Below are 17,089 nucleotides of genomic sequence, written 5' to 3' on the forward strand. Positions count from 1 at the left end.
GAGATGGGAAATAAGTACCTTAATGGTTACAGGGCTACAGACAGAGAATGAGAAGTGGGATCTCCCAGGTAAAGGGTTTAGCCAGCACCTAATATCCAAACTGAGAGAGTGGATCTGGAGGGTTTTTTTAAATTGAGGTATAATTGGTTCATACAGTTAGTTTCAGGTGTGCAAATAATGATTCGATATTTATATACACTGTGAAATATCCCCACCAGTTGAGCTACCATCCATCACATCATCACAAAGTTACATTTTTTTCTTGCGATAAGAACTCTTAAGATGTACTCTCTGAGCCACTTTAAGATACGCCATGCTATATTAACACTATTCACCATGATCTCCATTACATCCCCAAGGCTTATTTATAGCTGGAAGTTTGTACCTCTTGACCCCCTTCATCCATTTTGCCCCCCACCAACACCTCTTCACTGTGGCAACCACCAATTTGTTCTCTGTATCTGAGTTTTGTAATGTTTGTTCATTTTGTTTCTTAGATTCTGCATAGAAGTGAAATTATATGGTACGGTAGTTCTATTTTTACTTTCTTGAGGAACCTCCATACTGTTTTCCATGGTGACTGCACCAAGATAATATTCTTGATAATTAGGAAGCTATCAAGATTATCAAATTTTGTTACCGAGAAAATTTCCCTCTTTTCTCATGTAAAATAAAGACACATGGAAGGGAAATTAATGGTCTGCCGGACTTCTAATATATGATTGCTTTAATGAAACATTTTAAACGTATGTATGCTTGGCATCTTTGCAACACTTACAAGTTAAGAAATTATTTTATAATCTGTTCTAATTACAGAATTTTACGTCTCACATCCAACTTTAATACCCAGGAAAAGCTCAATAAATGTTTAACAAATGTGTGTCTAACAAATTTTAAGTGATAAGTTACCTTTTACCAAAAAAAGGTTGATTTGTTCAGTCCACTGAATTTAATTTCAAAAAATTTATGAGGGAATTATTTCGAAATGGATTTTTTTCTTGCTGTACATAGTGCTAAGGGCCATTCTGTCATCTCTTTAGCTCTTGTTTGACCTGCTTTGTCAGATGCTTCGTGAAATGATATTCAGAACGGCACATGTGATGTCAACTTGCATTAATTCTTTCCCAAAGAGAGGTGTTCAGTATTCAAACTGTGTTTTTACTGGCACAATCTATGTTTCAGCTTCATTTCAAAAGGTCTTCAAGCAATGCTTCCTTTGGAAGCCTGTTCTTTTTGCAACCACTCTTTTAAAACAACCTTTGGAAGGACAATAATGATGTCCCATAATACCGCTTTCAGGGAATTCATTAGGAAAATAAGTGTTTCAGAGAGTTGAATAACAATTTATGTATCAATATTAAATTTTACTGTTTTCACTGTAATACGTTATAAAAATTAAAACTATCCCTTATTCAACTACTGTTTCCTAATGAAACACACCAATGAATAGTATTGCATTTGTTTTTATGTAGAACAATTAGTTTGTTGTCAGGTAACAAGAACCATATGCAGATGCTCTTACAATTATATAATTTCCTCTAATTCAGTTATAATAGTGATTGTATATTCGCAAACACCTAAATGTTTTGCTGAATTTCATAAACAATATAGGGTAATAAAAACATTCATTTCAAATACCTTCATTTGAAAGAACAAAGTACAGCACTAATCCATTTTTCTTCCTTGTTTAGAAAAGAATTGTTATTTTATTAAGATGAGAAATCTAGATTTTGATGATTTTGAATGAATTATTCAAATTATTCATTTGAATGAACCCATGAATTATTGGTTTCTTGTATTCCCCCCCAAAACTCAGTTATGATTTTTGGTAGTCATAGAGCAAACATAATTCAATTGCCTGCTGAGGGTCTTTTTCAAATTTTGTCCTTTCCATTTTTCTTCCGAAGCCGGTTTCTGGCTGGTTCTGTCAATACCAAGGGTTCCTGTATGACGGTTGCCGGATAATTTGTGCCTAACAGTTCAACTTCCACCTGTTGTCCTACTTTACTTAGCTCAACAGGCACATAGGCAAACGCCAGACTCTTCTGGACGCTGTAACTGTAGCTTCCAGACGTCGTGTTGCCAACCACCTGAAAAACAAGACCCAGCCATCCTCAGCAGCTTGGCCACAGCCTTGTGCTCCTCCTCTCCAGACTGAACTCTGAAAAAATAGGTTTGCCTTACAATCTGAAAGTTTTAGGGGATACTGTTTATGGGGCTAACAGCGGGCAGAAAATATTCTCATAAGTGAACTTAGGCTTACAAATTATGAAAAATAATTCTCAAAATAAATCATCAACAGTACTCTCACACTTCTCACTTTTAGGTAAGAACACCTGGTTTTTTTGAGTAGCTGGCACTATTTTGCTCAGTTTGGTGGCAAGAGATCTGATGGGAGGAAGACTCAAATATTTTTGCTTTAAATTTGAAAAGCACTATCTTCCAACCAGCTTGGCAATAATAGATACAAGGGAAAATTCCTAATAATCCAAATGTAAATTTACTCAAGTGTTCCTCTTGTGGTTTAGGATACGGCCTGCCAAAATAGTGGTGAAATAAACTATTGATACATCAGTAGTCAATGTGAAGCGAAATTTCTCTATGAATATATAGCATTTAGCGATTCCTGGAGATGGCGAGGCCCTTAAATTAATGTCAACTTTGCCCTCTCTAGATCTACCAGGTAGAAAACATTTTGCTGAGCATTCTAGAAAATGACTGAGGTCTGGTTCCTACCCTCACGAGCTTCTAGCCTAGCTGAGAAATTAACACAGAGATGCAGGAAAATATAACCAGGGAGCCAAGAAAGTCAACATAATTAAGCCAGGATTTGTTCTACATTTTGAAGGTGGGTGGAATTAGTAGGTATATAAGGGGGACGAAAGTTTGCAGGACGAGTGGAGACATGGAATTAGGCATGAGCAATCAAAATTAGGGAGGTTGAAATGGAATAAACTGGGATGGTAAACCGGAGAAAAGCACTGAGCAAACAAACAAAACCTAGGAGATGAAAACAAAGCCTTTATGCAGCAAAAAAAAAAAAAAAAAAAAAAAAAAAAAAAAAAAAAAATCTCATCAGGCTTCTTACAAAGATAAGAGAATGAGTGGAAACTAGATCTGAAGGAAAAGATGAAAGAGAAACAGTATAATGCAAAAAAAAAAAAAAAAAGCAATACAACAACATCAGGTTAAAACACCACATTTGAAAAAATGTAAAAGGAAGACAACAAAAGCAAAATATGATAAATAGCCCTACTCAAAATGGCTTCTCCTGGCTACACAGCGTTGCACTAATCCTTACAGCCTCCCTGTTTCACACAGTGGGCTGCTTGTAGCTGGTGCTGAAAAATATTCATGGACATGAATCGGCCAGTGATCTTTCAGCTGCCTCAGCAAAGAGTCCACTACAATCAACAGTCTTATTATAGCATTTCTAGTCTTTGAGATGCTGACACATTTATGACAGTGAGTACAGACTCCTAGCTCTGTGGTCCCAGTTTGTAATTATCTCACTGAATCCCCAAATCAGAAACCTCTCCATATCATTTCTGAACTTATTATGGGGAGAACTGGTTGATTAAAAAACAAACAAACATGAATGCATTCATTAGTAAAAGCTGTTTCTCTGGCAGGTTATTAACTGCCAAGATATTGCTGAGAGAACACATATGCTTTAAAACGGTTTTTCTCTTTTAGATCATAGTTAAGTAATATAAGGCAGGGCTTTGGGTCAGGAAGGTTGGAGTTTTAATCACAGCTCCTTGAAAGACTTTCTGGGTAATCTTGGTTTCACTTCCTAGTCTGTAAACCTGAGGTCTGTGTTTGGAGCCCTGGAGAGGTGACCTGATTTGCTTGGGCCTCTTAAGAATATAAGAAGAGGTCAGACCAAGTCTCTTGGCCAAAGCCCCTAACTCAATGGGTCAAAACCCCACATCCTTCTTCAGAGATTCCCCAGGCCTTCCCATCTCTTAAAATCCCAGCAGTGATTCATCTCGCAGTTATGCCTGCATGAGTAACGTAAAGAAATAGTGTATTTATTGCAAGAGTGCTATTTTTTTTAAATATTTATTGAATGCATTGCTTTCTGCTAGATTACTTTCATTTCCCCTTTAATTTCTCTCTAATTCAGTGCTGAGTAACCCGAGTATTTCCCAAGTCTGGCCTTTCCTTTTATCTCATTATGAAATCTCTAAGGAAAGGTTTTTCCTAGCAACAGTTTTATATCCTTCTACCTTAAAATATTCCAGATTCAATTAAATCTATTTCTTCTCTTTGCTCAGTGAATCACAAGAACAACCTGTGCCCACCTTCTGCCTAGTAGATTTTCATATTCTTTGTTAATCACAGGCTCTCCTTTTACCAATATAAGCAATCCTCATTTATGTTTAGCCTTGTCTCATTCCTCCCTTTGTGAGAATTAAAGGCACCTCTGGCTTAGGGGAGGTAACATGGTAGGTGGCCTTTGAAAGAGAGAACATAATTTAAATTGGATGATACATGGTGTTTCTTTGGCTGTCTCTGTGTGTTTTCGTTTGTAAATAATAAAAAAAGATAGCTTTCTCAACTCTCCAAACTTCATTTCTACCACACATCTTTAAAACTTCCCAGCAAAGCTGCTTTTATAACAGAAGCCCTTTGCATGCCCACTCTTTTTCAAAAATTAAATCTTATTTAAAATCCTAATCTCTCCTTCCATCACTGCCCATCTCTCAATTGGACTTTACTTTTCCCCAGGGCACTCATCACCCTCAGATGTGCCATTTTATTTCATTTAGTATGTTCATTGTCTACTCTCTCTCCCCTGGGACGTAAGACCCATGGAGGCAGAGATGCTTGTCTGTTTTATGCACTGCCGCATCCCCATTGCCTAGAAAATATTTGCAAGAATAGAATACCAAGGGGGGCGCCTGGGTGGCGCAGTCGGTTAAGCGTCCGACTTCAGCCAGGTCACGATCTCGCGGTCAGTGAGTTCGAGCCCCGCGTCAGGCTCTGGGCTGATGGCTCGGAGCCTGGAGCCTGTTGCCGATTCTGTGTCTCCCTCTCTCTCTGCCCCTCCCCCGTTCATGCTCTGTCTCTCTCTGTCCCAAAATAAATAAACGTTGAAAAAAAAAATTAAAAAAAAAAAAGAATAGAATACCAAATACCAAAGGCAGTACAAGTCTCAACAAAGTCAGGAAGTAAGAACAAAAAGTATGTCATCTCATTCCAGAGTATAAAGAGGATCCAGGAGATTCATCTGCAGGATGAGACGATCACCCTACTGAGCAACAAAGAGGAGACAAGTGGATATCAGGAAATTCAAGGGATATTTGATTTATAAAGCCAACTACAACCGGATTAAAAGCTCTGTAAGCAGATGGCATATGGGAAGAAAGATGAAAAATATAGCATGTAAACTCAGTGCACAGAAACAGCAAAGGAAGTAAAATTCAAAAAGGAACTGGGGTTTCCAGGTCCCGCCTTCCCAGCTTTGAGATATAGTTGGCATGTAATGTTGTGTAAGTTTAAGGTACAAGTTTCCAGGCTTTTTAACTTGAATTTGCGTGTCAAGATTCACACCATGTTTATCAGGGTTGGTTTGGGGTCGCATACAGAACACGACGGCATAATCTGCAACCTACGGCCAAAACGGAAAGCCAGCGCAAGGGTGGGCGTGGACCCTATTAGAAAGCTGGATGAAAATAGAGTGAAAACAGGAAAAACGGAAGATGGGGCGGGGGAAACTTGACACAGCTCATTTTCTAGGATGAGAAAATGGAGGTCCAGAGAGGCTAAGATCAGGTCAAGCAGCTAGTTAATGGCAGAGGTGTGTATCAGTTGAAAGTTGCAGGTGAATGTGAAGTTGGAGGAAATGCTTATTAAGAAAAGAGGTCTGGGGTGCCTGGGTGGCTCAGTCGGTTGGGCGTCCGACTTCGGCTCAGGTCACGATCTCACGGTCCATGGGTTCGAGCCCTGCGTCGGGCTCTGGGCTAATGGCCCAGAGCCTGGAGCCTGCTTCCGATTCTGTGTCTCCCTCTCTCTCTGCCCCTCCCCCGTTCATGCTCTGTCTCTCTCTGTCTCAAAAATAAATAAACGTTAAAAAAAAAAAATTAAAAAAAGAAAAGAAGTCTCAGGGCACCTGAGTGGCTCAATAGGTTAAGCATCTGACTCTTGATTTCGGCTCAGTTCATGGTCTCGTGGTTTCTGTGATTGAGCCCCGTGTGGGGCTCTACACTAACAACACAGAGCCTGCTTGGGATTCTCTCTCTCCCTCCCTCTCTGCCCCTCCCTCCGCTCTCTCAAAATAAATAAACTTAAAAAAAAAAAAAAAAAAGGAGTCTGAACCAGAGATTTAGAACCAAAAGAAGGGGGGAGACAGTGAGGTAAGAATGGTTGAAACAGGTAAACAATCTTAGCACAATTAAAGGTGAAGAGTTTCTTAAGAAAGAACTTGAAATCTGAAAAAAAAAAATCTTTGGCTTCATAGTGTCTAATAACATCCACCCACTTTGGGATGTACAAGAACTGTGGACCTATGGTTAAGTGCTAAAGAGAATACTGTGGGACAGCAGAGACAGAGACAAGAGCAAATTGGCCTACTCAGCATGGCTTAGGAGAAAGGGTAAGCAATTCAAAGTCCGCCTATACCCAGATCAGAAATCAGCTCTGTCAGTCACTGTGCAACCTCAAGCAAGTTAGCTGGGATCTGAACCTCAAAGTCTAATCTCTAAATTGAGATGATCATACCCATCTGGGAGGGGTGTTATAAAATTAGAGTAGTACACAAAAAATATCCAGCACATAGTAGAAACTCTGCAGATGTTTGTTCTACATCAAATGAACCCATGCCTCAGTCCAAATGGCCATTGGCTGAGAGCCAATTGATCCCAAAGGCTGAGATTTTATGCCACTGGCTTTCCTCACTTCCAGGGCTCTTTTTGTCACTGAAGAGAAGAAGAAAATGGAAACAAGTATCAAGTAGGCTGCAGTGCTTGAGAAAAAACCCAGGCACCAAATCTCTGAGTCTTTGGGTATGGACCAAGCAGATCTTGTTCAATATGGAGCAGCTGTTTGGATGAGCTCTGAAGGCCCCGTGCTTACCCCGTGGTCTAAGCAGAGTCCCACATCTGCCTGCTAACACTGGCCAGAACACAGCAAAATCTTAAACCAAACTGGGTTTTACAAATAGTTGTAAAAATTCAAAGAAATGAAGTTCAATTGGTAAGTTATCTGGTTTTACTGGATACTGATAGAATAAAACCTAACATACCCAAATGGGAAGAAGGCACATTTACTCTTTCTGAAGAACTAAATGGTTTCTACCGCTCGCTTTACTTTCCAAGGCTCTACTCTCTGTTGTCATGGATATTTTCATTTGGATTTTTTTTTCTTCTGACGTGCTCAGGTTAGAATTACCTCTTTCTCAAAGATGTCTTAGAAGCTAAACCATCATGCCAAATTCTTTACAAAATTCATCTCTTGCATTCACAGATATGGATGTGGAGTGAGCACGTAGATCATTTTACCCTCTAACTCGTACCTTCCTCATTGCCCATTGAATTTTAAGCCCTTGGTTTTATTTTCTTTAATCAAAGCATGGAGAATTTTGTTTTTTAAAATGAGTAGCATTTCATTTTCCTTTCAGTTAAATGATTTCTGCTTCTTGAATGACAGCTCAGAAATCAAAGTGTATGACCCAACCAAAAGATAGGTAAATAGCAAACAAAAACCAAAAAACAAAACCCTAAAAGGAAATAGAGACAAGGAGAGTTTCTGGTACAGAAAAGCTGCAGTGGCCCCTAGCCACAAGGTCCTCAGCACTCACCTTGCCATCATACCAGATGCTTTCATTTCCCTCCGGATCAACATCGTCCGTTGCCAAGGTGAGGCAGACCAGTCTCCGTTTCAGCCCCTTGGCTTTAATCTGTTTCAGTGCTTGCTTTCCTATGAAGTCTGCTGGCTGCAGGAATCCAAGATAATGATGATGAATGAATGCTCAGACACTGTGACAAGGTTAGAGATGCAAGCATTTAAATTTGTCTTTGCGATTTTCTCGCCAATTACACATCAAATAAAAATACAGATTGGATCAAACGTCTAGACAAATATTTCTTAGTCCTCAAATGACAGTATCAGCCAGCTTTTCCTTCAGATAGGTTAGACTGAAGGGTAATAACTTGTGATAACAATTTTACCAGAACCACCTAGGCAGAAAAACATAAGGCACGATATTGCGATGGTGGATTATGAAAGCGACCCTTGTATCTAATGGTTCTGGACAGCAGTACTGGCTGGTGGTGAGCAAAGCACTACTCAATTTCCACCTACAGTAGGACACTTACAAGAAGGAAATTCATGTTTTTGATGTGTGATGTCAGAACAACCCCAAAACGCTGCACATTTCTTTCCTCCTCAGAATAATGGTCCAAGAAATTTACCAACTGTTGAGTTGTACTCAGTTCATTCAGGAATGTATTGAGCCCATACTATGTGTGAGACATGCTTACCCCTGCGTGGGCTATAAGAGTAGATAGAGAATAAGCTCTTTGATCAAAAGTCTAACACAATGCTTTTCAAACTTGTTTTTCCTCCTTCGATGCAACACATGACAGATGACATTCCTATTCCTAATATGTTCCCCTGGTCACACTCAGAGTTATTCCTAATGCAACGCAAGTGACAGTGACATGGCTATAGGGATAACCTCCAGTCCATTCACACACCTCATAACAAACAGGTTAGTGATGACTCTTCAGTGGAGACACTTAGCTAATAAAGAGGCACAATTCTACCTACCCAGAATGCCAGGGATACTAGGTAAGACTGAAAAGCTAGCCAGAGGCCAAGAGCAGTGTCAGTGGAAGGAGGGAAGGCTGACCCAGGAGGGGTGTGGATTAAGGTTTCTACTGAAGGGAGCCCCAAATCATCTCTTATCTTACCAGGGGAAGGGGGTATCTGTGATACACAAATCACATCTCTATGAAGGAGATTTAATTAGAGATTATAATGTGAGAGGGGAAATTCTCAAAAGAGTTCCCATATACAGACTAACCATACTCTGAAAGAAGAAAGCAAACAATTTTAATTTCCTCATTGGCCAAAGAAGAAAGGAAATAATATCTCATGCCAAAAATGTCCTCTGCCATCAACATTTAGGATTTATACAGCTCTTTCTGCACACAAAACATTTAGGATTGGGTGCAATGAATCCCCTTAACTGCTCAGTGAAACAGTGGGAGGGGTTCTCACATACCCTCTGCCTGATGATCACCCCCCAGTTTACTCCTTTACTGGTTCAGATCTTTTAGGCTAAGCCCACAATGAAGTATGCTTTCTATAGATATTGCAAGTTTAAATTGCTGACCTTCACAGGAAACTGAAAGTTTCCATTGTCAGTTTCCATTGGCCAAGGTTAAAATAATTGCAAAATGAAAGTCCGATTACCTTCCCCAGTGTGATCCAGATGGTGAGAACCAACTATAAAGCTTTATTATGAAGCCAGATAAAAATTCAAAGACAGCTGGACCCGATGTTATTTAAGTCCAGACTGGTGGGGAAAAAACAAAACCACCAACCCACAGAAAAAGCCTGATTCATTTGAATTCATATGTAAGAGAAATTCCTGGTAACAAGTCATAACAAACTGTAACAGCCCTTCAATCCGTCTTAAGGATTGAGTGGCTTCAAGTTTATGCACCCCATGCTTGCTGATTTAAGTCCCGTAGTCTGTAGCCAAACTAATCTACTTCCCTTGAGATCTGCAAACCATAGGCCTTGAGGAGTGAAGAATCAGACTTTCCTGGAAGAGAAGGACTAACCACATTTGCAAAAAGCCACTGCTCATGCTAGCACATCTATTTGAGGTCATGTCCACACACAACTAACCACCTGGGCACCCACTTCCACTGCAGGGAGCCCACTCAGCCCCGTCCATGTCCCTCACCTTCCCCTCTAAGACCCTCTGCTTTTGCCAAGACAGGGAAGGTGGTCTTTGGGACTTCGGTTCGCCATCTTCCCAAGTTCCCAGCTTCCTGAATAAAGCAACTTTTCCTTTCCCACCATCCCTGTCTCTCCATTATTGATTTTTGAGTGGCAAGCAGCCACTCAGGGGTGCTGAATTCAGAACTGGTTCTGTCCGGTAATAAAACCAAAGTTCATTATACTTAAAACATGTCTATCTAAATAGAGAAAGAACTTCAACAAATTTTCATGATCTTTTTCAAAGACAACTTGCTATCATGGAAAAATAGTGACAAGGGTGCTTTTAATTTTTCCTATTTTTATTTGCATTTACTTTTTTAATGTTTATTTTTGAAAGAGAAAGAGAGCCAGAGGGTGAGCAGGGGAGGGGCAGAAAAAGAGAGGGAGAAACATAATCCAAAGCAAGCCTAACATGGGGCTTGAACGCACGAGCTATGAGATCATGACCTGAGCCCAAGTAGGATGCTTAAACAACTGAGCCACTGAGGTGCCTCTCTTACTTTTATTTTTTAAAGTTTGTTTGTTTGTTTGTTTGTTTGTTTGTTTAAAGAGAGGGAAAGACAATGAGTCGGGGAGGGGCAGAGAAAGGGAGAGAGAGACTCCAAAGCCGGCTCCATGCTGTCAGCACAGAGCCCGATGTAGGGCTCAAACCCGTGAACCATGAGATCATGACCTGAGCCAAAACCAAGAGTCAGACATTTAACTGACTGAGCCACCCAGGTGCCCCAACAAGGGGTGCTATTTAGAGTTCTTGTCTATATAGCAATCAATATAAAATGGGGAAAAAAGTCTCACACTTTGTGTAGAGAAGCATTTTACAACAACACTGAGAGGCAAATGGGCTATTTTGTATGATTTGTGGAGTGCCATGAGATCATACTTTCCTATAATGGAATCTGGATCTTTCCCATTAGAGATTCATTTAGATATTGAAGATTTTGGGTCTTCCTGCATCCATATTAAGAGAATTTTCCTTCAATTATTTACTCAACTGTTGTTATCCCCCTGCTGTGTATGCAGAAGGCATACAGAGATACATAGATATGTTCTTGTAGTTTCTAGGAGGTCCCTGAAATGTCATTCCTTCTCTCCACATCATAACATGCCCAATCCTGAACCACTTAAGCCAGTATCTGCTACACCTGTGGAGTGGCTGTGGTGAAAGATGGCCATGACCAAAGCTTTCAGAAATGGGTCCCCCCAGGACAAACAAGCTTGACCATGATGCAATCAAGTTCCCCCTGATACCAAATCAGTCATGAAGAAAACAGAAGGCAACAACACACTTGTGTCATTGTGGATTCAAGGCCAATAAGCACCAGATCAAACAGGCTGTGAAGAAGCTCTATGACACTGACAAGGCCAAGATCAACACCTTGATCAGGGCTGATGGAGAGAAGTCATATGTTCGACTGGCTCCTGACTATGATGTTTTGGATGTTGCAAACAAAATTGGGGTCATCTAAACTGTGTCCAGCTGCCTAAATATAAATATAATTTTTTTCACATTATAAAAAAAGGGTCCCATGGGGCGCTTGGGTGGCTCAGTCAGTTGGGCGTCCGACTTCGGCTCAGGTCATCTCACGGTTTGTGAGTTCAAGCCCCACATTGGGCTCTGTGCTGACAGCTCAGAGCCTGGAGCCTGCTTCAGATTCTGTGTCTCCTTCTCTCTCTTCCCCTCCCCAACTTGTGCTCTGTGTCTCTATGTCTCTCAAAAAATAAATAAATGTAAAAAAAAATTTTTTTTAAACCATAAAAATTTAAAAAGGGTCCCTTTGTGATGCTAGACAAGAGCTCCTGAGGCATGTGCTGAGGGGTGGGAGGAAAAAGGTGTGCTAGAAGGGGCCTAACTCCACCTTTGCCAAAATCACAATTTAACCAAAGTCTAAGAGGGAACATAAGGTATCAGCTCATCACAAGAAATAGGAAAAGCGGGGAAGGGGCCTCAGAAAACTTTCTTTAAAAGAGAAAAATAAATTCAGTGAAAATAAATATTAAATACTATTTATAATTTGTTAGGCACTTGCTATGTGCCAGACACTATGCTGAATGACCTCATTTAATCCTCATGACATTCCTATGAGATAAAGAATTTTATCCCCCGTTTATGAGAGAGAAAGGCCCAACAAAGTTAAGGGTCTTTCCTGAGGCTCAGTTACATGGCCACACAAGACTTCACTTTTAGATTTTATCCATGTATTTTTTAAAGTGACTATACCTAGAGTCTATCATTGGAAGGTCTAGGGTATGTAAATCCTCTAACGAATGTTTCTTTTAAATTATTTCTGGGTACTCTGAACCTGTTTTGAAGGATGTTCACTACACAGTATTTTTGAACTACCGAGGAGGATTTGAAAACACTCTCAAGGTTACTATTAATGAAATCTGACATCTGTATCTGTATATCCTTAAATCAGGAACTGATCTGGTCAGCAATATTGTCCTCAGATATGAATGAAAATACTCTAACGATGAGGCATCTGGGTGGCTCAGTCAGTTAAGCATCCAGCTCTTGATTTCCGCTCAGGTCATGACCTCACGGTTTGTGGGATGGAGCCCCACGTCAGGCTCTGTACTGACAGCAACAGAGCCTGCTTGGGATTCTCTCTCTCCCTCTCTCTCTGCCTCTCCCCCATGCGCGCATGCTCTTTTTCTAAAAATAAATAAATAAATAAGCAAGCAAACATTTTTTAAAAATTAAAAAAAAAAAGAAAATACTCTAACAACAACAAAAACCTAATTAAAAGTAAGGCACACACAGTTAAAACACAGATAAAAAGTAACACCTCTCCCTGGAGACAATTCTCTTTTCCCAAGCTAACCTTGTGCCTGACACAGAAAGATTTAAAATAGGGCAGTGGCATTTCATTCTCCTTTACTTGGCTTTTCTTCCAAGATTGTAGATTTAATACATGAGAGAAGAAAATATGTCTGAAGATAAATGCTATGATTAAAATTGGTGCTATCAGGATGACCTGAGAACAAAATATATTTAATGAATCACTGCCAACTTAATTATATAAACAGCTGTTAATATCTTTGAGAAACACAAATTTCTGGGGGCACTGAGAATATAGCTCAAAAAGAGTCTTCGCTTATGTTTCTTAATCTACTAATTTTACAAAAGAGTAAAAGCAATTAAAATAGCTATTTGTAACATATACTAAATATAACATCCACAAAGATGATAACATTAAGATTTTAAGTGAAATAAAATTACTCATCTTATTAGCTCTACTAAAAGCACTTGTATTACCTCAAAGCATATGGAAATGAAATAAATTAAACCAGCATAGTTTGGGTTGTGATTCTTAGGTGAATGCACAGTTGGCCGAGATGTAGTTAAATCTGAATTTAACACAAGCAGTGCTAAGAAGGCTCTGATATGGAGAGTCAGGGTAGAAAATTCAAGGAAGTCATCGTTTTCATTTAACTGTCCCAAATCCTTTAAACCTACATATCTAAAGTCTCCAAAGACTAAATGCAATAATTGGGGTAACATCCTGGGTCCCAGAAAGCTCCCCTTAGAAACCAGGGGCAGCACTAGTGGGAAAATCATGTTCTTGCTTTGACAGGGATGGAGAGGGTTGCAGAGAGAACAGTTAGTCAACTGTCAATGTAAGTGGCCGAGTAGAGATGGAAATCCAGGTGACAGATTTCTGCCACTTGTCCCCCAGTACTTTCTAGAAATGTATCTTATTTTAAATGGGGCTCAGGGACCATCATTTAAACACAGTCCCGATAGGACTCCCTCTCAGGGCATGTGGCCATTACTAACTGACCGTTTATGTAAATCTTAACTTTCTTCCATCAGGTGGTGAATATCAGGTACATCTGTGCTTGTCTCACAGTCCAACTGATAAAACTGTATACGGGTGCATTCACCTAGGGGATGAATCAGCTGACCCACCACCCCATCAAGACAGAGTAGACTATCATTCCTTTCACCTTCTCATCATTAGAATCACAGTTTTTAAGCAGACAGAAAACATAAGGGTCTTTCCTGGGGTGAAAAATGTACCAAACCTTGAACCCAAGCTTCTCAACTCTTGACTCTTTTTCCACTATGCAGAGCTTGGTAACATTCCGTGTATGTTTATAATGACTACAATTTCACTATCTCTTTATTAGCAAAATGTTAGGTTATTAGTTTAGAAACTTACATCTGTTATTATTGGCTCCCACCTACACAGTTTTCATTCTTTGCCCTTGGCAACGTAAAACAAAGTAGCATTTTCTTTTCTTTCTCTTTCTTTCTTTCTTTCTTTCTTTCTTTCTTTCTTTCTTTCTTTCTTTCTTTTTCTTTCTTTCTTTCTTTTTGAGACAGAGAGCACGCACACATGAGTGAGCTGGGGAGAGACAGAGGGAAAAAGAGAGACAGAACCCCAAGCAGGCTCTGAGCTATCAGTTCAGAGTTCGACGTGGGACTCTATCCCACACACACCACCCTGGGATCATGACCTGAGCTGAAATCAAGAGTCCAATGCTCAACTGACTGAACCACCCAGGCCCCCCTCATCTAGCATTTTCTCAACAAAAGTACTAATCAGTTAAGTATTCTTTCTCGAAAAAAGTATTTACCATAACTAGAAAAGCAACTCTCTTAACTAAAAGAAAGCTGGGGATAAACAGAAACCTAGAGAAAATATTTAAAATATTATTTATAATATTAAGCCAGGCCAAGAATTAGGTTACAGTTAGCATTCAAACCAAACTAAATTTTTCGAAACTGAAATAGCCCCCATTACATGTATGTTAGGACTTCTACTAGATTCCATTTTAACAAGAATATTTACATTTCTATTTTTTTAAGTTTATTTATTTTGAGAGAGAGAGAGAGAAAAACGCACTCAAGTTGGGGGGGGGTGCAAAGAGAGAGAGCAGGAGAGAGAGAATCCCAAGCAGGTTCTACACTGTCAGTACAGAGCCCAATGCAGGGCTCAATTCCACAAACCATAGATCATGACCTGACCCAAAATCAAGAGTCGGCCACTTAGGCAACTGAGACACCTAGGTGCCCCCAATATTTACTTTTCAGTTTTGGAGTCCAATAATCGAAAGGACAGCCATGGAATGCAACAGACCTGTGACTTTGGCAGATGTACTTTTATGTTTAACTGCGTTACTACTAATCACGATATAGACTTTTCATGATAGTTTTCATCTTTAGACTCAAGCGAAGAACAATTACCCATCTGGTATTTCACATTTAGCACTCGAGCCTAAATGAAAAGTAAATAATTATTAAATACAACAAGAAACACATGAATAAATGAGTCCTCAATAGGGACACAAGATCTTTCTTGCTGGGGTCCTTAAAAAAATGGAAAGGCTTTTCTCTACAGCTGTTTTTCCCTAGATACTTTTATATTCACTTCACTAAGATGGAACAAACTAATATTTATTGAGATACCACATTTTTTTTACTCCTCTTATAAACGAATGAGGTCGCTATTTTCTTCATTTTACAGATACGAAAACTGAAGGTTTGTTAGGTTAAGCAACTTGTTTACTTTCAGAGCAAGTGGCAGAGCCATAACTCAAACCCTTCAACAAATACTCAAGTCCTACTAATGACCAGACACAGCACTAGCCTAAGGATTCTCCAGCTGTCCTGGAGAAGCTCACAGACTAGCTGAAGCAGCCGACATTATGGGATATGCCAAGTATCACTACAGAGCTAAGTACAGCATGCTATAGAGCACGGGTTCCCAGGGGTGCTTGGGTGGCTCAGTCCGTTAAGTGTCCAACTTCAGCTTAGGTCATGATCTCCCAGCTCGTGAGTTCGAGCCCTGCGTCAGGCTCTGTGCTGACAGCTCAGAGCCTGGAGCCTGCTTCAGATTCTGTGTCTCCCTCTCGCTCTGCCCGCCCCCCCGCCCCGACTCACACACTGTGTCTCTCTCTCTCTCTCTCTCTCAAAATAAATAAACATTTAAAAAAAGAAGAAGAAGAAGAGGGGATTCACAACACTCCCCTGGCTTTCATTACCACCTATACATGAACAATCCAAATCCATACTTTCAGAGCAGAGGTCCCCAAACACATGTGCAGCTGTCGGTTGGCTGTCCCCCAGCCCCTCAACCCCACCAGTCCTTCCAGCCTCCCAATTACACCCGTTGTGTTTCCCCATTCGTGATCAGTATCCTAAGTCCTCTTCTCCACTCCCTTCACATAGAGTCCCTCACGTGGTCTCCATCCTACCTTCTTCATATCACTCACACCTCTTTCTTCTCCGTCCTATGTTCAACGCCTTAGTTGAAGCCCTCAACATCACTCCACTGCATTTTTTCAGTAATTGGGAAATGCTCTCCCAGTCACCAGGCTAGTTCCTTTTTAGTCTATTTTCCGTCATCTGTGGGTCATTCCTTACACAAAATTGTTCAGTGGCTCCCCAGCGTGTCCAGGATTCACTCCAAATTCCTTAGCCTGGCAGATGAGACCTTTCATGACGAGGTCTCAGTACTTCTCCAGCATCAGCTCTTGGCACTACTTTCAACAGCAAATTACTTGCTGGGCACCTGCTATATGCCACCCCTGAGCTGGGTGTTAGGAATAAAAAAGTAAACAAAATGTATTTTGTCCTGTCAGAACTTGTACTCAAGAAGCTTACATTCCATTCAAAAGAAAAAGGAAAAAAAAATAATTGTAAGCTGTGATACATCCGAGAAAGATACTGCAGGTGCAAAATGTATTCTTTAAATGATCAATAGGGGCATCTGGTGGCTCAGTTGGTTAAGCAACTGACTTTGGCTCAGGTTGTGATCACACAGTCTGTTGGTTCAAGCCCCAGGTCGGGCTCTGTGCTGACAGCTCGGAGCCTGGAACCTGATTTGGATTCTGTGTCCCTCTCTCTCTGTCCCTCCCCCACTTGCATTCTGTCTCTCTGTCTCTCAAAAATTAACGTTAAAAATATTTTTTTAATTTAAAAATTATCAAATGAAGGATGCCTGGGCGGCTCAGTTGGTTAAGCAGCCAACTTCAGCTCAGGTCATGGTCTCACAGTTCGTGAGTTCGAGTCCTACGTCAGGCTCTGTGCTGAAAGCTCGGAGCCTGAAACTTGCTTCAGATTCTGAGTCTCCCTCTCTCTCTCTGCTCCTCCCCAGCTCATGCTCTATCTCAAAAATAAAAT

The 17,089-nt window shown here is 40.3% G+C and overlaps 1 protein-coding gene across 3 annotated transcripts in view; it reads right to left on the reverse strand.

Annotated features, from left to right (window-relative positions):
• Positions 1-1,447: 1,447 nt before the first annotated feature.
• DMGDH (dimethylglycine dehydrogenase) overlaps positions 1,448-17,089 on the reverse strand; it is a 69,277-nt gene continuing 53,635 nt past the window's right edge. For all 3 annotated transcript variants that reach the window (XM_023257800.2, XM_045062508.1, XM_023257803.2), the window contains 2 exons: positions 7,805-7,939; positions 1,448-2,090 (listed from right to left, as the gene is read on the reverse strand). In XM_023257800.2, the coding sequence (XP_023113568.2) occupies positions 1,875-2,090; positions 7,805-7,939 (351 nt within the window). In that variant the 3' untranslated portion in view covers positions 1,448-1,874. The remainder of the gene's footprint in view (positions 2,091-7,804; positions 7,940-17,089) is intronic.

This window comes from Felis catus, chromosome A1 (genome assembly GCF_018350175.1).
Source record: "Felis catus isolate Fca126 chromosome A1, F.catus_Fca126_mat1.0, whole genome shotgun sequence".
Classification (NCBI taxonomy): Eukaryota; Metazoa; Chordata; class Mammalia; order Carnivora; family Felidae; genus Felis; species Felis catus.